At 40.4% G+C, this 22,485-nt stretch overlaps 1 protein-coding gene across 1 annotated transcript; it reads right to left on the bottom strand.

The window, feature by feature from the left end:
• Positions 1-1,046: 1,046 nt before the first annotated feature.
• On the bottom strand, positions 1,047-15,104 carry ehd1a (EH-domain containing 1a). The gene is made up of 6 exons (XM_083915574.1): positions 14,461-15,104; positions 9,355-9,452; positions 4,634-4,875; positions 3,797-3,967; positions 2,138-2,302; positions 1,047-1,774 (listed from the first exon to the last, which is right to left on the bottom strand). Exons 1-6 carry the CDS (start codon positions 14,847-14,849, stop codon positions 1,241-1,243), a joined length of 1,599 nt encoding a protein of 532 aa, XP_083771700.1. The 5' UTR covers positions 14,850-15,104; the 3' UTR covers positions 1,047-1,240.
• Positions 15,105-22,485: the final 7,381 nt, after the last annotated feature.

Here is a 22,485-nt window from a genome sequence, read left to right as displayed (position 1 = left end):
AGCATAAAGGCCCTTCAAATTTACCATCAGCTATTGAGGTGCGTTTGATTTACATGTCAGTGTCTGAATTATGTAAACAGACCTCATGGCAGATCAGCACTCGCTCAGGTTATGTCATAGTACAGGTTCAAATGTAAAGTGAAGTTATAAGCAGCCCGCTCCATCTCTATTCAGACTCCCGTCATGACTTTGATAAAGCTACAGCTTCCTGTCTTTCTGTTTATGATTTGTGCTCGTCTGCCAGAGAAAGTCACAAGTGTCTGCCTCCACTGCTGGTTTCAATTTGCCCTCAGAAATATGAGAAAGACGACTCGTTCAATGGGCAAATAGCCATACGTGTCCCGTGGCAGTGCTGACAGGGACTGTCTCTGTCCTACAGAGGGCAGTGTACTACATTTAAACGATCAAAATGAGCATGTTTCAAAATAAAAGTCAGTGTCTCTATGACCTCTGGGTGACACAGTCCTTGACATGACCCTCAGTGACAAATGATTACAAATTAACGCCACAAAACTATCATTTATTATAGTGTGTCTTCCAGTATGACGAGTCAAACATGAGTGTTATGGATCATGGAAAGATTCAATACAAATCCACATAACCAGGAGTCAGATGTTACAATATTCCTTTTTATTTATCTGGCAAAATAATAAAAAGGGAAGCATTTGGAAAGAGTCAAAGATAACAGTTAGGAAATACAAAAATATAGATAAAACAATTCTAACAGCTGATTTGATTTATTTCCTCTTTCTCTCTCCAAATGGAAAAAAAAACTATATTTTTCTTTGGATCAACATATAATAATATGGACTGTATACTTAGAAGACATCTTTTACACAGGATGCACAAACCCATGTTCAGCCCCATCATCATGCAACCTCCAACTACCCATCAGTTCATGATCCGGATCCGGTAATGTCCTTTCATTCGTTTGCAAATCAGCCCCCCCTTAATTTCTAATTGATACCTAAATATCATCCCCAATGCACAAGATGGATCTGCCCTCCCTCCCACCTCCCCCCCGAACCCCTCCAGTCTCTCTCTGGTGAAAAAGATCACAGCGATACCTCCTCTTGGTGCGATAGGAAGCCTGGAGACTCACAGCTGGATGGAGGATGATGCTGTTCATCCTTGCGGTTGGACTTTCGGTTGGAGGGTCCTGAACGTGATGCAAAAGCGTTGACATGGCCGGTCTCCAGGCTGCCCCACCAACACTCCTCCTCCTCCTCCTCCTCCTCCTCTAGTCATCCAGGGCTGTCCCGCGTTTGGACGGGGGCACCAGGTGTTCAGGCAGCGAGGGCGGCAGCTCGTGGCCCTCCAGCTTCACCTTGATCAGGTGGTTGGCCAGGGCAAACTCATACTCATCCAGGAGGCCATCTTTATCCACGTCTGCCAGCTTCCAGATCTTTCCCAGGACCGTGTTGGGCAGCTTGGACTTCTGCATCTCCTTCTTGGCTGCAGCGCCGGTCACTTTGCCGTTGATGGGAGAGAGGGTGTAGAAGATCTCGTCGTACGTAGGCTTGTCGCGACCCACCACCCACTCCAGCTCATCGATTCCTTCGCTGGCACCCTCTCCGTAGCCATGACCAAAGGGACCACTCATAGTTCCCTCAAAGGCTCCACCCTTGACGACCTGGCTGGGCATGGCCGCCTCTTCCTGGCGCACCAAGGCCATGAGACGGGCAATGTCGTTGGCGAGCATGTCCTCCACCGCCTCCAGCAGCTTGGGCTTCAGCACTGCGAACTTCGTGAAGTCCTGGCCATTCAGCAGCTCCTGGAGGGATGGGGGGTTGAGAGAAAACAGGAATTGGTGATAGAAATAGATCCGTCTTCAATGGCTACCAATGGGAGTAGCACACAAGAAGCAGGATGTCCTGACAAACCAGGAAAAATAAATCTCATCCCCGTCCTGGCCCATCCTGGAGGGCAAGGGCAGGAAAGAAGGGCAAAGATGTGAGGAGAGTAAAGGTTGGAAGGTCATTCTACTCTTAACTGTTTGTTTCTAACATTTTATATAACACGGCAGAAATAGAACCATAGTTATTTCATCAAATATGTAGCTCTGAATGGTACACCGCCCTCTCCCTGTCTCTACCGTGTAGGTGGTTGGATTTATTCACATTTTTTTAAATCTCACCTGCATCTTGGCCAGGTTGGGGAAGTCTCCAGGTGAGATCTGGTGCTCTTTCTCGATCTTATGGTAAGTCTCTCCCAGGTTGGCTATCAGCTCCTTCTTCTTAGAATCCTTTCCAAACACACTCGGCATTTCTTTTTTCAGAGAGCTGATAATGTAGGCCTGTACCTGGACACCATAAAAGAAGTAGGACACATGTTTTCAGTGATTATTGAACTGTGCTTTTGTGATAACTGTGGGGGGCTGGATTGTTTAGATACCTATAATTTTAAGAAAGTTAAAGATGTCCTATGATGCTAGTTTTCAGGTCAGCTACAATAAGTTTACATACTAAAAAACACATTATATTTCTCATATTGCCCACTGCTGCAGCACCTCTGTGGGGCAGGCTCTGTCTGGTCTGTCTGCCCCCTCCCGAAAAGCCCAGTGTGCTCTGTTTGATTGGCTGGTCCTCTCTGCAGTGATTGGTTGACTGTTTATGCTACGTGCTGGGAAATGTCCATAAATGGAATCAGTTACCTCAGCAGCTGGAAACACATCTATATGGAAGCTAGCCACGTTAGCTGCAGAACATGCTCATATTAGCTTTAACAGGTTAACTTCCAAAATAAACACCAAAACAGCATAAAAGTGGCTGAACGTACAGCCTACAGTTTGAGCATGTGTGTAGCAGCACGACCAATAGGAAAGTTAGGATTCTTCTTCGTAGACAAATAGTAACCGACACCCTAGTGTTCAGAGCTGAGCACAGCCAACCTGGATTGTCGGCAGGGCTCACGTCTAAATGCAAGTTCTTCTTCATTTGACACTTCGGTATTATTTAACGTGACTATAATACATTACAACATCTATCGGTCAGAAAAGACAGAAAAGCAAAATAGGTCCTCATTAATGAACTAAGGTTCGAGTAAATACCCTTTACGGATTTGACTGCAGTAAGTAAGAGTTTGACACTGGAAGTCTGGTTTCACATTCATCTCCTGAAGGACAGTTTCTCTGTGCTCACCTTTAATCTACAAGTTTAAAACGTGTTTGTACAATGTTGTGACAGCAAAACTAGTCTGGAAGCCGATCGCGGCCCAGTATGCAACTTTGATGTGGAAACTTGAAACCTGCGGAACATTTAAACTGAGGCCTGAGTCAAATAGGAAACATCTTGTGTCCAGCAGTAAAAACTTTTAAAAAGGGTGTTTATAGATGCTTTTATATGAGGCAGAAGGAGTAGATGCAATTTTAAGAAAATGTATTTTCAATGTTTCATGGTCTTCTTTTAGGTTGTGAATTTATGAAATATACATGTGGTAACAGTAATAATAAATGGTCCCTATTCTATTCTGGTACATTAAATTACTGTAATCTTCAGACATGTGACTGTACTCACTTCTGCCTTTGGTTTGTTGAGAAACTAAACACTAACAAAGTTGCCCAAAGTAGGACATTTTTGATGCACTCCCCCTCTTTGTGGGACTGAAGGACAGGAAGCAGTGAGAGAATAAGAAAGAATGAGTTAAAAAAAGATGCAGCTTTTAATAAGGAGCACTCTAGCAGCGTGGCTCTAATGTCTGTCTGATCTGAACTATTGGATGGATTGACATGAAATTAGCCTTTAGCTCAAAGCACTGCTCTGAATGACTGTCAACTCTTAGTTGTGTTCATACTGACCTTGGCAAGGCGTGCTCGTTTGATGAGGTCATTAAGTTTGCGTAGAGCTGCGTTGCGTGGCAACGACTGAATGTCTAAGAACAGGTCCTGCTCCTCTGCTTCAAACAACTTCCTGTTGTCTGGGACCAACAGGGGCTGGGCCCAGAACGACCCGATGTACACACGCACCACCTGGAATAAAGTTTGCACAAGTTAACCTCCATTGATCTCCGATGTTCTTAAGGTTGTACTTTACTGCCGACACCCACACGAAGTAACATACTGGAATATGGCTAGAATATTTAAACAGACACAAAAATACATCTGTGCTCTCAAAGTAGATATACAGGATGTGTGACGATGCAATACTGGACTGTGAGGTCGACAATAATAAATAAATGTGTCTTACATATGTGTGTTTTACATCCTGTGGAGTGGCTTCACAATGCAATGCACTCTCAAAGTCAATGAATAAGTCTCTACATGATCCAAAGGTTTCTCTGGGATTGGTTTATGAATATGGCCCCTTAGCAAACATTAACTAAAGTGTCAGGGAGAAATCATACGACCAGATGGGTCACACGATATCAGGTAGCACAAGCTTTCCCTTGTGTCTTTTGTTACAAATGAGGAACATGATGAGAACATAATGAGAACATTAGCTGGAATAATGTTGAAATCTGCAACTTTTCATTTACCGCATCCTTGGAAAACTAATCTGACCTCCTTCCAGATGTACCTAAAAAAGCTCCCTTTTCCCTCAAAACTTAAACATTTCACTCCCAGATCCGACTGAGATAAAGGAAAAACATTTTTTTTAAAAACACACAAAAATGTGATAGAACAAATGCTTTTTACTTCAGGCGTGTTGATGATTTTTCCCAAAGACCACATCAGTGCGCCGTAGACCCTCATCAGCTGCTGAGTGCTGATCTGGTCCGCCTTGTTCAGCACCACGCGCATTTTGTCCTCGTGGTTCTTTAGAGCCCGGATCACCTCGGAGAACTCGTCCGAGATGTCCAGCTTGTGGGCGTCAAACAGGAGGATGATGCGGTCCACGCGCTCTGCAAACCACTCCAGCACTGCGGCGAAGTCGTAACCTGGAGAGAGGAGAAGTGTTTAAAAAATGGGATCTTGTTAGAAACAATTATCTAGTTAGTTTTCCAAGAGGATTGGCATTACTGCAACACTTTGTGAGGGAGGATTTAGAGTGCCGTATCATGTAAACTACTTGGTTTCTTAGTTGCCTAAAATATTTGCCTGTTGTTTTGAATACCAGTGTTTTTTTTAAACCAATACTTAGGTCGATATTAGGTTTGTTTTGTTTTTTTAAATTATGACCAAGACACATTCAAAACCTGTCTTACAGACAGTGCACCGAGCATACTGGTGTGGAGAAATACAAGAGTTCAACTTGATATGAGCTCAATGGCTCCAATCAATCAATAAATTGTGTGTTGGCGCAGGTTTCATTGTGGGTTCTACGTTCATATTCTAAGTCGTGTTGATCCATTAGTGTTTAGATAAGGGCTTTCAAGAGGCAGGACTATTTCCCCTGGTTACCTATTAACTAGCTTTACTGAGACCGCAGGAGAGGTGTATGAACGTAAAGACCGTTTGAAGTCCTTTTGGAAAATCAGCAGGCATTAGGAATGAAATTACCTCTATCAGGAACAGTTTTCAGCAGTATGCCTTATGGGAAACAAGCTTGATAGTAATGAGAGAAAATAAGGGAAAGCAAGAGAGCGAGCATTTGAGATAAGACAGGAAATGCAAGTGTAAAAATAAAACGCAATGTGTTGTAATTAATAACGTGTGTCAAGTGTCAAGCCTGAGCGGAGTACAGAAACTCACTGTACTGTTCACTTCCTTTGGTTATTTGAGAAACAAGGGGACTAAATCAAATTACATAAAGGGGGCCTTTTTCACTGAGCTTTCCTTTAACCTCGAGGAGCTGAGGAGGAAGTGAGGAAGAGGGAATTATGGTTCTGATTAGCGTCCGTGTGTCATCTGATCAGAGAAGAATGAGGTCGCTCTAAAAGCTCATCTCGGCTGTCGCACAATCAGCGGTAGATCTGCTGCACATGCATTCCAACATAGCTGGCTTTTGTCTGCGCCTGAGCACATGTATACAAAAGAGAGACAGATGGACAAAATGAGACAGGGATAAAGATAGATGAAAAAGGAGAGGGAGAGAGGGAGAGAGGGAGAGAAAGACGTGGGCGTGAGTAAAAGTGAAAATAAAAGAAAAACTGTTTGTCATAAGAATTGGACAGAGGAAAACACCTTCAACAAAAAATGAGTTTGTGCATGACGACATGTAAAAGCAGAGGGGGATAAAAGGGGAATATTTAAAGTCCAAGATCCCCGTGGGAGCCCGGCTGAGGACATTTGCTCATTCTTTCTCGAGTCTGTTTTTAACCACGTACCAGGGAATCAGACAGAGAGACAGCTGCTCAAGCTTAGACTTACTTAGAGCACATATAGCATCTACAACTGCTGTGTCTCTACCATGTGTATACTAAACATGACACCCGCGCACTCATGACAAATTTGGACAGGCCTCATAATCATGCGCCAATCGTTGAAATAGGAGGTCCTGGATAATTCAATTATTATTATTTTTCCATGAGGAAAAAGTCACTGAAATGAGAAGATATTTGTACAGCTTTCTTGTTTATTTTGGTTTTTAAGGTTCTCTAAGTCTGTCTGTGTCACGCAAATGTTATGTAACGTAACCTCAACTTGAGTTCTCAACTGGGACGGGTTCTCTGGTTTCCAACCCTAGATGAGAAGATCAATACCACTGCCCTGTCAGTACAGTAAATATAAAGCTATGGCCAGAGGCTGGTATGGTTAGCTTAGCATAAAGACTGGAGATAGTGGGGGGCTAGACTAGCTCTGTCCAGGCAAAATCCACCTAACAGAACCTCAAAAGCTCACTTATTTACTTGTTACACCGTGTTTGTTCGGTCCATACAAAACCTAAGTAAATACAAATAAGGGCTGCAACTAACGAAAGTTAATCAATTAATGTTTTAGCTATAAAAGGAACAGTCAGGCGTGAAAAAACAAATTGGCGTTTATACATCTCAGTTCCAGACACATTATGGGCACAAGTTGTAAAAGTTTCAACTTCAGCTTCTGACATTTTTTTCTGTCAGCTAAAACTGCTGAATGGCATTAAAAGTGTGTGTATCCATGTCAAGTCATCAGCAGCAATAATGGGAAAGAAGCCAACCAGTTCTGCAAAATCACAGTTTCGTTATAGTTTTCATCACTTCACGGTTGAAAAACGAACAAGCTCTGAAGCACACTTGCTGAACTCATCAAAAATGAATCTGTAATAAAAAAAAAAAAGCATTATGCAATGACAAACCGTCCATGAATGGACAACACAATTTCACTGTTTCTGAATGTACTGACTGACACACGCTCGCCCGTCACACCTCAGCTGCACAATCCGACCAGTCCTGTTTATAAAGGACACAGTGAGTAAAGTTTGTCTGGGTAGTACAGTACAGTATCTGTGTTTACACAGAAACAGTGAAGGGGATAACCTGAGGAAGAGAGAGTGCCTTTCTGTTCTGTCCTCAAGAGTAAGAATGTGTAAGTATGTATGTATAGAAACAAAACTGAGTTATGACGAATCACATTTAGTCTGCTCCTCTCTCTTTTTGGATGGGGTCACCTCGACATGGTCTTTTCATTCATTCATCCACTTCCTGTAGTTTCTCGTCAGGTGGCACTAATTTACACTTGTTTACAGTCGTTTGTTTGGCCTTTTCAGTGTCTTTCAGGGCTGCAACTCATCATTTCCATTATCAATTAATCTGATTACAATTTTCTCTAATAAAGCTGAAGTAGGCCCCTTTTATATCATTTTATATTTGCTTACACCGTCACTTTATCCTGACAGTGCTAGAAACATAATCATGTTCTTCTGCCTGCACCTGTTGCTCCTAATGCACTGTGTAAGGCTACGTTTACACGTGGACGGCTATTTTCATAAACGGACATTTTGCCGACTCTTGTTTTCAAAAATAACATCATGCGCACCTGTCCGTTTTCAGAAAAATGTTCGTTTACACTAACCTGTGTATAAATGCCGTCAAGAGAATGCCAAACCTGTAGGAGGCAGTGTATCGAGAAGCTCAAGTTAGTTAGCCAATGATCCATGATCATCACAGCCAAAAAACATAGGTCGCACCTATGACAAGGTGCAACTTCTGGCTCAAACTAAATCTTCACTGTGGTCGGAGTTTGTAGAACGAATCCATTTGCGTGTAAACAAAGGCCACAAACGCAAGGAAATGTCTCTGTTTTAAAAATTAACTGTGTACGTGTAAACGGAGCCTAAGACTCCCAATCAGAGCCAACGAGTCTCCAACTCAGTGTGAATGACTGCTTGTGAACGGCACTCAAACTGTCAAATATTAATTAAGAATCTGTAACTTTATCGCCTATTTCATATGCATTAAGTGAAACACGAACGCCGAAACACATTTTAGTGTACGGTTCAGCTGTGAAATGATAAAGTTTGTCCAGTTTGTCGGCGGCGCTTGGTTTTCTGTTGATTGACTGTCATTTAAGCTCATAGTCTTAATGCATTGTTTCTGTTCCTTCTTGTTGTGTGTTGTGGGAAATCCGACTCAATACTAAAGAGCAGCTTCTTTGACTGCTCTCTTAGGCAGTGATTGCGGTGGTGGTGGCGGTGGTGGTGAGGAGGAGTCTTGGGAAACTCTCTGCTATGTTTGCCATTTTACTCCACATCCTTTCCCTGGAGTACACAAAACCTCTTGTATGTGTGCTTCCTCTTAAAGGGGCTCAAATCAGGTAGAAAAAGCAGAAGCTGTGCTCAGCTGCACTGTTATCTTCTGTCTGAGTTCTGTAGGATCATCAAAAGTAAAAAGGAAAACTGTGAATGTGGCAATTCTGAGTAACCCTGTAGGTCACAGAATAGTTGCAGCACGTGGACAAATGGATAAGAGTATGAACTGATTTATTTCCACAGAGCACAGGGAAATGATTCTGATATAAAGTGATAAAGGAAACAGCACAGGACAAACTGAGAGGGTCAAATATGACAAATAAGTTTGGCTACAGTCTGATATGAAAAGAGAAAGAAAAACAAAAAAAGAGGGAAGGATGTGAAGGAGGATGGTGCTGCAGAAAACCACAGGTACAGAGACAGGAAATGAACTTCAAAGTGCTTTGCAACCTCTCCTTTCTGCCGTCAAGCTGTGAAGGCCTCCATCAGATTTACATGACCTGTTTGGTTAGGCTTTGACCTGAGGGCGTTAAAGAGTTAAATACGGGTTTAACAGCACTATGAGCTAGACTGCTACAGTTGACTTTGAAGAGAGTGTGCCAAACAGAAATACCAGAGCGAGAAAGAGTATGTAGGTCATATAAGCATGTTTCCTTTTTATATCTGAACTTCCTGTGGGTTCATTTTGCGTGTAACAATTTCAAGAGCTTTACGAGCAGAGAGGGTGTGGCTCTGTTAAACAGCGGTAGTACTAGTGAGTAGGCGAGTAAAGGAGTGAGTAAAGTGTGAAGGTTCAAACCAGGCAGACCTCTGCTTATCCTCTGTTTCTCTCCGGACAGGATTCCAGGGGTATCGATGATACTGATGCTCTCCAGGACGGGGTTAGGCATCTGGGCACACATGAACCTGCCAAGGAAATACAGTATAATTAGGGAGAGGACAGTGAAGGGCACAGGGGGAGAGAATGAAAGTAAAAGAGAGTAGAAAGAGAGAGAGGATCGAGAGTAGGAGGCATAGGGGTAGAGGGGGAGGGTGGGAGAGACGTAAAAACCAGTGGGGCGAGAGTGTTTATACATAAGCTTAGCATTAAACAGACATTATTCTGGAGCTTTTTCACCAACAACCTTGACACTCTCAGACACTGACATTAGGGCAATACCCTTACAGACACATGGCTGAAACAGAGTAGCAGCAGGTGGAAAAGAAAGGTTATTTTCAGAATTCCTCTTTGCAGTTAAACAATGTTTGTACTGATTTAATAAGTTGATGATAGAGTAGGCAGATTTTAAAATAATAATGCCAGTTTTTCCCCAGCACATGTGATGCCTGGTGTTTGATTTGACCTTGACACTAGGGCTGCACTTAACAAACAATAATTATAATTATTAATTCACCTGCCTATTGATTTCTAGATTAATGTTGAATCATTGGATCTGTAAAATAACAAAAGACGGGGAAAGATACCGGTGACATCTTCACGTTTCAAAAATATTAAGTTTGTCATTATTATAATTATAACCCAAAGAAAATATGCAAATCCTCAAAATTAAAAAAGCTGAAACTCATGGACTTTTTATATTTTTGCTTGAAAAATTACTTTAATTAAGAATAGATTATCAAAATAGTTGCCAATTAATTTTCTGTTGGTAGACGAAACGACTAATTGATTAATCAGTTAGTCGTTTTGTCTCTAGCTGAAACTTTGGATCTTAGGATCTAGTTTTTCTTTTCTGCAAAAACAGTGAGACTACATGATTCAGATTTTCCAAACGCTGGGTGGGGGCTCGGCTGTAGGAGGTTACCATTGATGTAGGAATGTAAGTGAAACACTGGGACAATACATTATTAAGTTATGAACTGTAGGCCTGAGTCATTCCAAACGCAACATAATTCACTACACAATAGTCTCCTTTAAGTTGAGACACTGGGGTTTAAACTTTAAAGGGGAGTGTTGCTCTCTGACAGAAATCAAGCCAAGACACACACACCCAGACAGATATACAAACTATAAAGCGTGAGAGGATGAGTGGGTTTCCAAAAAACCCATGGTGACCCACTCAGGACAAAGAAGGGGATTGTGAAGACAGCCCACTGCTCAGAGTGCTACTTCTCGCTCTGAGGCCTTTTCACTCAATCTGAACCGATACTCACAACATGAGCTCAGAGGCACCGGGTCATAAGACCGGGGGAACCGTGCTTTTACATTCCTGCCGCAACCACACTGAGTGCAGACATACACCAACACACACACACACACCACAAACCCTAACAGAGATCCCATACCACACGTAGGGAGGAAAAAGGAAAATCCAAGGACAATGAACAAGTCAAAGAAATATGAGAGATGGGCTTCTTGCATAGAGATCCTATGCATGCTATTACATTACAATAACAGTGACTGCCAAAGATAACAAACATGCCATTTTCCCCCCTCCCTCTCATAGCTGATGTTGTATGACATCCAGTTGGAATTTCGGCTCAGGTTTTCCATTTAAGTATCTATCCCGACATTTTCCACACAGAGCTGATGTGCCTCTGATGAACTGGAGCTGGAATTCTTAGAAACAGAGAGAGGACCCTACCAGGCACGGGGGCCCTGAGAGGCTTTAACTATCTGAGATCCTTCGCTGTTCGATTATGTCTCGAAGTGAGAGAAGTCTTCTCTCTGAGGCTGCGGCTCTGGCTCGGAGGCCTGCGTTAAAACCCCACATCAGACCTCTCATGTGATTGAAAAAAGGGTCTTCCTCTCTTGCCCCACCTCCTGACCTATGACCTTCCCTCACATCGTAGCCTCAACTTCCTGTAGAAGAAGAGGAAACAGTGCGACTGTCACTAGGGATGTGGACAGGGAGGTTATAACTGTGTCACTTTTCCACATTTGCTTCCTCTACAATCTTCTCTTGTGTGTGTGAATGAAATATTTATCTATCATATATATCTATATCTACACACTCCTGGACTCAAGTTTATTTGTTTGTTGTGTGCTGTTTGTTGTCAGGCTGTGCACATGTCAACCCCTATCTGAGTTAATGCAGAGTCAGTGTCCTGGAATAAAAGGCCATGAGCGGACAGGACGGAGCGAGACAGTGTAGGCCAGGGTGGGTCCGTGCGGAACTTAAACTTTGCTGACTCTGGTTTTACTGACTAATGGCTTACAGAGGACACAAACACACTGAGGCCCCTCTGACTGCAGTGGTAGGAAGCAAGAGCTAAAAAATATGCAGGTTTAGCCGGAGTTGCCATACGGACACATTCAGGATTTAGTACAAATTAGTGCACATGCAAACTAGGCTGCTTCAAAATAGAAATAATGGAAAAGCTGTAAATATTGCCACGTTAGTAGAGGACACCAGCCCCTAGCTTTTGCCAAATCCAGGAGCAAATTGTAGGTGTTTGGATCATATGACTGATTTCTGTTTACTCTCCACATAAATAACTGATTATATTGAGGGGTAAATCCTATCTGAGGCTGGTAGTTAAAGGATAATCTGCAGGTTGAAGGACTATGGTTAAAAGAGCGACACCCCCATCACGCTGAGCAAGGCCCTGTGTGCTCCTCTGACGTGGTATTTTTTCTCCTCAAAACAATTCAGACGCTTGATATCTATATCTAGCTACGTCTATGAATAAAAACACATTCAGTCAACTAACATCTGAAGGACAATCCAAATACTTTTGGCCTCCTCAAAGGAAAGTGGAAAACTGGTCCCGTCTGAGCCAAAAGCTCTGGCAGCACAGTTTCAAATGTTTTTGTCTGGATCTGGTTCTTGACAGTCTCTTTTTTGTAGTTCTGCTCTCGCTATGTGCCCTGATTAATTACGCATTAAAACCTTCACACATACAGAGCTGTTCAAAGAGGTCATGCACCTGCTATTACCATACACACGTTATGTTATGTATGATCATGTGAGCTTTCCCTAAGCCAATGAATGACCGCTCAAGCCTGAATTCAAAGAGAACCGCACATGTCTCATTATATCACAGGAGTGCGTCCGGCAGTTTGACGAACGATGCTACTATGGACAATAGCCTTTGTTTATACACAATCTTATCTGGTTTCCCCTCAAATCTGTCATAAACTCCAGAGGGGTGAACCGTGGCCTGTGAGGTCAAACACCCTGACTTCACTTTTCTGAGTTTGACTGATGCTGTTTGGCAGGAGCTCGCACTCATGCAAGATAAATCAAACAATAATTAAGACCAGGGATCTCAAAGGATACAAGGAAATAGGTCTGACTTGAGTGTTTGCAGTAAATAGCAAAACAACCCACTTGATAATCTGAACCTAATAAGAGATTAAAATCATGACCAGTTAGTCTGTTTTGCTATTCCTGTGCAGGGTGACACCACCACATTGGCCACTGGGGAGAGAAGGGATATACCCACAGCCTCTACAGGAAGTGACACCATCAACACTCAGATGTCATCATCACAAATCCACACACAACAGACTGGAATAAGCCGTTCTCCCCAAGCATCGTCATGCGGGCTCTGACTCATAATACCTGGCTAACCTTGCACCTCACACTCTAGTTTCTCTCTATAGTATTTGTTTCATTCATTTTCTCTTCTGCTTTTCTTTAGCTGATATGTATTATTTCGAAATGTTTGTCAGTCTCATCTTGCATTGATTAGTGAAAGCCCCACCTGTGCATTGTGCAATACTTCTGAGTCATGTGAGTTTTGCTGTGAGGACGGTTTTACATCAGACTTTGACATCAGGCTGAATCCTGGGCCTAGGAGTCACTGAGTGATTCATAAAACTCTGTAAAGTGCTCCGGAGGTTTCCTCAGAGTCTCTGGATCATCAGTCATTTTCGGTCAAACTCCACTGAGCTGAATGTCTTGGTGAAATACCTGCTGACTCAATGAAACAATACTGCAAAAACATAACCTTAATAAAGATTTCATGAGGCCGACACACAGGTAGAAAATAGGGGACTTGGTTCGTCGGCTTCTGCTGATGAGGTAACACTTGTATGACCATGGGGTACGAAACTTATGGCACCTACGTCCGAGGGCAGGACAAGGTCAGCTTGTTGCTTAGCAACATTTCCAGCTATTTCTGAGTTCAAGGGGCCACAATGTGACATTAGGACAAAACTATTTGTCACTGGGGGCTCTGCAAGATGCTTTAGGTAATAAGGTAGAGTGTTAACTGGCAGGATTTGATCCAAAGTGAAAGGATTTCCCTGTGAATGGGATCAGGTGTTGGAAAGCACCTTTCTCTCCTTTTCTTTGCCATACACAGAGTGGCTCTTCCACATAGCTATTGACAGTAAACATCCGCATTTTCTCAGGATGATGAGAGAGGGTAAACTCTCACACACACTTGACTCTGACACTGCAGAGAGCATTCTGCAACAGCATACTTTGACTTTACCTGTGAGGTACATGTAAGGACATGTAGGGGGGAAGGCCATTTAAACCACTGGTGATGATACAGTTGTTAACACACAGCTGTATTAAGTAATGTCATTTCAAGACAGAGATGCAATAGATATCATATATTAATGTCAATCAATTACATATCTAACAGGTGGCCCATAGAGCTGTGTCTGTTCGACATTCCTGCGTGTTAAGGGGAAGGTTTTTGTTGCCACTGTGCCCAAGATTGCTGGATAAATACTGGAATTTAGATATTATTATTATTATTATTATTATTGATAGTGCGACTTGTTGCTGCTCATGGAGGAATTGCTGAGTCTCTGTAAATCATAAATAAGCCATAGAGTGTGGTCTAGTCCTACTCTATACTGAAGGTAAAGCCTATTGTGTAGTGATTTGGCATTAGAAATAAAATTGAATTGAAAATGAATAACTAACTAACTGTTTGGCTCTAACTGCTCAGTTCCTTTAGGCTACTCCTAGGGTATTACATTTTCTACATTCCTCTTCAATGTCTTTTTCTTTACCTGTTAAGGAATGCGTTGCCAAATGCGTTGAGTTTGCGAAAGGGCTTCTTGGGGTCGACAACCAGAGCGTTGCCCGGTATCACCCCGTCCTGTTCGCCGTGCATCACCGCGATGAAAGAGTCCGTCGTCGGCTCGGGGCCAATCCGCATTCCGGGGAAGTCCTGCTCCATGAGGTGCCGGATGAAGGTGGTTTTCCCGGTGGAGTACTGACCCACCAGGAGCACCATGGGCTTGTTGTCGAAGTCGGCATCTTCGAGCGCAGGGGAGTGGAAGTCGTGGAACCGATACGTGTCCTCCAGCGGGAACAGTTTGGTCCGGTAGAGCCGCCGTAGACCCTCAGACACGTTCTGAAACAGCTCCGGGTCCTTCTTCAAGTTTTTCCTGAACATGGTTACTGGTTTTCTGCCCTTTTAGTTGACACAGACTGTGTCAGTCTCCCCTTTGAGTAATGGTGTGGTTCAGTGGTGTGTCTCTCACACCGCCGAGAGAGTGAGCTGCCTGCTGGAATGAAGCAACGGCTGAGGGGCGAGGTCCTGGAAGTTTGTGTCCCCACCCTCCTCTTCGACAACGTAGCTACGACTCAGTCATTCAGGGAGGACTCTTCTTCAGCTGACGTTGGCTCTCGTTAATTAAGACAAATGCACTCCAAGGTAAATACTTAGCTCCCGGCGGCGAGATACCGTGTAATATTTCAGAAGTGTGGCCGTGTAATGGTTTAACAACTCCTATTAGCGGTCGGCTAACTCGCTTAGCAACCGGCTGTCAATCAAGGCTCAAAGAAGGCTGGCACCGGAAATACACACATTTCACAATAAAAGCGTCAACGATGCAAATCAGTCCCACCAGAACAGAGGTGTGTTTTTCATTAACGGGTTTTCAAATATACCTTCACTTGACAAATACATTTAAATTGTAAAAAAAGAAAATAACAGGATTCACAAAAAAATGAAAATACAGGGCATTAGTTCTAGAGATGCACCAATCCAGTTTTTCTGTTATGATACTTTTAAATGTATTGTAATTGTGAATTGAATTTATCATAGTGTGTACTATGTAATGAATAGGCATTTTCACGAAAGGAGCAAATAAATACAAATACAAATACAAAATATCTGGGCTGAGGTATTTGCCGATACTGATCAATACTACTGTTGAATGAATTAATGATATACCTTGCTATGTGAGTGAAGGCCTCAGGCTTGACATAAACATTTAGCCTTCTTAAAAAAAGGTATGAATGTACTTTTTATTATTTAATAACAAATACAGTGTACATTAGCAGCAAAAATAAATAACATGTCTGTGTAAAGTGCACTACAAACAGATATTATAAAATATAATATAAAACCCTAACCGGTGTTTCAAACATAGAATTGAAGTGACTAGATCGCTGTTACTGTATCAATTTGTATGATATTATTAAAAAAAAGAAATGTGGAGCAAAATGCTGGATCTGCCTCATTCATCCGATATCTGATCAGGGTATCTGATCGGTGCATCTCTAATTAGTACAATAATACAAACAATACAATCATGATCACACACGAGGATTTTCTTAATTTGTTATACATTTATAGGATTTGCATAAATTAATCATTTTGGTTATTTTTTTATCAAATAGTTTTAAATGTAATATCGTTTCAAAATATGTATTTAGATCTTGTTCTATACACAAACATTTTATGAGCTATTGAAATAATAATTATTGACATATTCATATTTAAACTTCATGTTTTTATGTTTAACACAGGCCTACATGTAGAAGGCACAGTGAATATTTAACAGTTAACCATGTAGTTGCTACCTTACCTTAAGGCCAGTAGCCTTTCATCTGTGTCTTGTTAAATTCAATTAAATGTTTATTAATTTCACAAACAGGCAGATTTATCTTTGCTAATAATATGTTGGATTTATGCATATTTAAAAACTTTCAAAAAGAGACCAAACAATCTTTTGGCGGACTCCCTGGAGCAACTCTGAGGACCCCTCAGGGGACGGCCTGTTGAATATCCCTGTTGTATGCTTATGTTCTCAGTCATACTGCCCTACAAAGCACAAATGTAGTACGAAATCACTAATAACATGAGTTATGCACAGTTTCGGGCCTGAATATCTGGAGGTTAGGAATGATTTGCATAAATATCATGCAATGGCAGCAGCATGTGGGCCAGTAAACCATAATAATCTAACATAACTGTGCTTACTATTACGCTAATTTTGTTGGGACAGCACACACATCTTGTCTCTGTAGGCCTTCATTAAACAAATATTTGATTAGTTCATATATATACCTACAACCTGCAGCTAAATTATATTCTACATATTTGTTATAGGATCTTATTGTACTATTTCTATTCTATAGTTATGTTCTTGATGGTTGCAGTCCTTTTATTTTCATATCATTTTAATATGATTATTGCATGCACAAGACACACCTACACAAACCTACATGGCAGTTAACCCTACTATATATATATATATATATATATATTTATATAGTAAGGTTATTATAGAAGCTTATGTTTATGTATGTTTTTCGATTTAACTCAAACATCCGCTCACAAATACCTTTTTCTATCCTGAAATCAAAAGGATAATTTTATTTCTCTCTGTTATGGTGCCATTATTTCAGTATGATATTGTTCCATTTGTTACGTTTTCATCTGATTTACTGTCTTGACCTTTAGTTTATTGGATGCTCAGATGAAAAGCATTCATTCATTCATGACTGAGGAACTTCCAGTAACTTTTTGAACCTTTAACAAGAAATGTTGGTTTCATTCCTGGTTTGATTTTTAAATGACTGTAGAATTGTACACAGATGTCATAATGACAACTACATTTAGGTATTTATTCCAATATTGCATATTTCTCAGATTGGGTGCATTTTAAAAAGTTCAGTTTTCTGTTTCTGTTCCTCAAAAAGTCATTCAGACTTTGATCTGTTCTTTTATTTTCCCAGGCAAAGCTTTACCTGTTAAAACAGCAGTAAAACCTCCTCTTATTTCACTCTCAACACTGAAACTAAAATATTCTTCTATTCCAGCCCTTTGAGGCGCCATTATGTCAAAATCAAAGCCTTGTATGTTTGATTTGTCAGGTTTACATGTGATATACTGTGTTCATGACATAAATAGATTCAGTAGGTTACCATATGTCTTTACTTTCTTTTGCCTCTTTATGCCCTGTAAGTTGTGTCTTGTAATCATCTTGCATTACACTTGAACAAAAGTATTTAATTCATTCATGCATTCTCTCACTATAGAAACTGAAAATATTATTCATCCTTTTATCTATAGATTTCCTCTTTGACAGCACAGAAAAGAAACAGAGAGACACTTATTCAGGATTTAAGGGATCTGCTTAATTTTATTGCAAAGAAATAAGCATAAAAGTGGCACACACACACACACACACACACGCGCACACACACACACACACACACACACACACACACACACACACACACACACACACACACACACACGCACACACACACACACACACTGAAAATCCAACTCCAGAGAAGAAAGTCAATTGCCGCACACATAAATGAAATGCATGATTTATTTAAAAGGAGGCAACATTTTGGTCACAAGGACCTTTTTCTCAAGACATATCAAGGTCGTGTGCAGGAATTGACTTTTTTATTCGTTACTGCACATAAACCTCATATAATGTGCGACTTTTTCAAAGTCAGATGCGTGAACCGTAAAAGGGCCATGGCAGCTTTTTTGATGACAAGAGGTGTCCCACCACAGATAACAGCAGCTCCACTGGAAGCCAGAGTTTTTCCATATGGAGATGCTGTTACAGCTGGTGAGACCCACAGCTGACAGCATGTGCTAACCATGAGAATGTGGCGGTGGTGTCCATTTCATATATAATATGTGTAGTTTTACCCTCTACAATTTCAGTGAGACAAATAGATGGAGCAGCATATTCGCATCAACAGGTTTGTATGATATCTTACAAAAACGTATACAAAAGAATGTTTGAAACCCATTTTTCTTTTTTACGTGATCATCTTCATTTAACAACTGAAATACACATTAAACATCTTCCTCTGGGCTCTCTGTGTGTGTGTGTGTGTGTGTGTGTGTGTGTGTGTGTGTGTGTGTGTGTGTGTGTGTGTGTGTGTGTGTGTGTGTTTGTGTGTGAATTGTTCACGTCCAGAAAGAATCACAGGATTATTGTTACAATACCCATAAACTGCCAGATCCCAACAGAGGTTCAAAGATCAGAATTACACAATTACTACATATTTGAACTACATAGCACCAGTGTGATAAATGTTTCACATGTGAAATAATGCTGCCCTCTTTTGGTCGGGCCTCGCTGACTACATAAAAATCAATTCATTTTACTGCATCGGAGCCCTCATGTGATGACACCACCCACACCTAATAAAGGGTAAGTAAAGTACCACCCTCCAGATAACCTCTTGGTTTTTACGGCTTCTTGGAAACATTATGACACCGATAAAATCAGGGTCACTCACTCAATGAAAGTGTGATAGGAGTCAATCCAGCAGATGAAATTTAGCCTTTAGACAGTTAACATTAATCTTTTACACACAGGTGAACACAAGCATCATTGCATTATTTCCTCATGTCCTCACAGTTCTGAACCTCTCGTAACTTATCCTGACTGAGCTTTGAACCGTGACCCTCTCTATCTGTAAAAAACAGGGCCATAAAGCAATTTAACTAAAGAAACCTTCACCCTGGTTGTCTCCTTCGACTTTGTCCACCCAGCTTTATATTTGACCAGAATAGTCACCGTGAAAGAGTTATTGTGCACTTAAATAATCTTTAATGTGAATCTCGGGAATATCTAGAGAGAGAGTTTTATCTGTGACAGGAAATCAAGTTTGAGAAGAAGTCGTATTTTAAGCCTTTTGTGATGCAGCGTTGACTCCACACGGGTTAACTTCAGGTTAAAAGTTCATAGAGATTTTAAGATCCCCCCCTTGAAAAGAGTTATTATAGTTTATTATGGGCAGAATAACCAATAGACCCACTCTGTCATAGGAATTAAATGTGAAACATTTTAAAGGTCTTAAGAATGGAAGCATGCGTGTTGCCTGGCAACGGATAATTCCATCAGGAAGCAGCCAATACGTTCAATTTAGATTTCTCTCAATTCACAACATTTCCTCAATATTCACTTTTCTTGTTGTAGCCTTTGAGTTCATTTCAAATGAGACGGAAAGATTGCTCAAAGGATGATCCGTGACTGATGTTTTACTGATCAAAGAAAATAACAAGCTGCTTGCAGATTGGAGGCACAGTTTACCGACTTGTACGAAGAATATGAGAAGAAAAAACAACACAACATTTGTCCTGATTGGTCTAAAGTCTTGAAATCTGGTAGGGACATAGTATCAACGAGTATCTAACAGAATAACTTTGATAATTTTAGATCACATTAAAAACAACACTTCCATCTACAGTCAAAGTCAGGATTTTTGAAAAATGTGAGGAAAAACGCTTACATATTGTTAACTAAATGTCTTCCTTTTTAAAAAAAAAATCATGTGTATGTGTGTATATTCAACTTAATGTGAGTTACCAAATACTTTATTATGCTGTGAGACGCAACCATTTTCTTACCACACAATATTATGTACATGGGACTACTATAAAAGATAAAGTATATTTGTAATTTAGGTTGCTACTCAAATCAAATCTAATAATATAATGAAATATATAGAAACAGCCTATATGATGGAGTAAAACCCTTTATTTGATTACTTATTTTCAGATCATAAGCCACATTTAAAAGAACATAAAATAAACATACTTACCAAGTAAATTCTGCAAACAAGGCTAATTTCAGTCATTAACTCTGAGACGAAAAGTATGAAAAGTGGAAAACAGAAAAGAAAGATAAAATGAAGATGTGAGGAAAAGCAAACCAAACCGATAAATGGTGAAGAGGAGAGTAAAACAGTTGGTGGTGGAGAAGAGAAGTCAGACAGAAGTGAGCCAAGGTAGAAGTCTGTCCCGGAGAAACGGCCGAGTCGTGAATAACGGCGACTTAAGACTGTTGGAGACAGGAACAAATTAATCATTATACTCCCTGTAAATATGTAACAGACCCAACCTTTTCATAAAAGTCAGCAAATTGCTTTATGTTTGAACACCCACACACACTAGAGGGTGGGATAAAATCATGCAAGATGGAGAGCAGCCAATGAGAGACGTCATCCGGCCCCAAAGCACTTCACATTACGCTCATCAGGCCTCTTCAGTCACTGCTTCCTGCCTCATCTCCAAAACTTCACGTGCGGCAAACGTTATTATAATTAATTGATTAAATCACAAAATGGAGGGAAGTGTTGTACTTTTTACTGCACTATTTATTTGATAACTTAAGGTACTTTGCTCTTTCAAATGATGTTTAAACTATAATAAATGAGGCTGCTTTACAGTTACCTTTAACAGCCGTAACCCTGAAGTAATGCACACATTAATTCATCACTAATTATTATCTTATAATATAACAAATACATATCTGAAATGGGTCATTTTGCACAAAGTTCTTTCACTTTTGGTACTATAAATATACTTTAAAATAAAGAAAAAAATTGAATGCAGGACTTTCTTTTGAAGTCAACGTATTTTATTTGTTCTCTCTCTTTCTCTTAAAAAAACCTGTGGAGCTTGTTTTACATTGTTTGCATAATTTAGACTCAGGGTTCCTCACAATCTGATTTAACTATCAAAACATGTATGCCATAGTTACATTTGAGCAGCTTCATTTTAACATTCTGGTTACAACTGTCATGATTGTTTTAACACTTATAGAGATGCAACAGCACTGGGCTTTGAAGAAGATGCTACACACAAAGAGGATTAATATTATTATATATCTCTGGTTCTCAAACGGTGGCACGTGCACCACTGCTGGAACTCAAGCTCTCTCTGGTGGCACCTGAAGGGAATCTCCAAATCAAGAAAAGGAAAAATGAATTACTAAATTAATATAAAACTAAGAAAATACTCTCTTCTTCCATCTTTTAAGGTGGCAAGATAGTACGTAGAAGTAAAAACAGTGTGGCTGTGTAAACCTATGCTGCTGTAATTTAACATTGGTCTCAGTGGTGGAGAGAGAGTCTGATATTTTCTGTGGTAGTCCGTCATGTACCAAGTTTGAGAACCACTGTTATATATTATTATTATATTATTATTATTATTATATTATGAGTAAATCCAAGAAACTGGTTTAAGAACGTTTTTTCTGAAGAATATCTGGATATTGTCATTATTATAGGGTATAGAGGGTGTCGGTGTGTGTAAAATGAATGTGTAAAAACACGTAGGCCTACATTATAGAGCAGGGGTCTGCAGTGTTTTTAAGACCAAGGACCCCTTAACTGAAAGAGATATGGAGCAGAAACCCCCTACTACAATTACTCCTCTATCCAGCTCATATATTTATGCAGGGTATTTTTAGTCTTTACTCCAATAAACTGTATAGCTGTATTAAACATCATGCATTCTGGACAGAAAATTGGATTAAGAGATTTAGAAGAAAAATGTGTTAATTAGTTAATTTTAAACAGCACAATATCAAGGAACCACAGCTCTAGGAAAAAGTATTTCTCTTGAAATGGTCAGGTCATAAATATGACCTAATTATGGGAAAGATGTTGCTGTGGGTATGCTGCTGTGTCTAAACAGAGGTAGATGCATTTGAATGTCATAAAAGTGGCATGAGATGTTTCCTCATCTCTCCCTCCATCACTGCATATTAAACTGGGCCTATAGGTAGGGTGGGCTAAAGCCTTCACACACAGCTTTTTATGCTTCATACAATACTAAGATATTACAGTGATCATTATTAACATATTCATATATTTATGCAATATAAGGCACATTGAATAATCAGCTCAATTGTATCTGTGCATGTCTTTTCCTATAAAACACTAAGTCCATCATAAAGGTTGTGTATATGTATTTATTGATTTACTCAGAAATGTATCAATGAATGTATTTATTTCGATATATATCAAGCTTA

The sequence above is a fragment of the Echiichthys vipera genome (assembly GCF_963691815.1).
Source record: "Echiichthys vipera genome assembly, chromosome: 6".
In the NCBI taxonomy this organism is placed as follows: Eukaryota; Metazoa; Chordata; class Actinopteri; order Perciformes; family Trachinidae; genus Echiichthys; species Echiichthys vipera.
Note: the sequence above shows the minus strand (reverse complement) of the source record. Positions and strands in the feature narration are given on the sequence as shown.

Excerpts from the sequence above, each read along its gene's own strand:
- ehd1a (XM_083915574.1), bottom strand. The coding sequence starts at position 14,849 with ATGTTCAGGAAAAACTTGAAGAAGGACCCGGAGCTGTTTCAGAACGTG. Across the intron at positions 4,876-9,354 it reads GAAACAGAGGATAAGCAGAG|GTTACGACTTCGCCGCAGTG; the intron begins GTCTGCCTGGTT and ends TCCTCTCTCCAG. Across the intron at positions 3,968-4,633 it reads AAATCATCAACACGCCTGAA|GTGGTGCGTGTGTACATCGG; the intron begins GTAAAAAGCATT and ends ACTTTATTCCAG.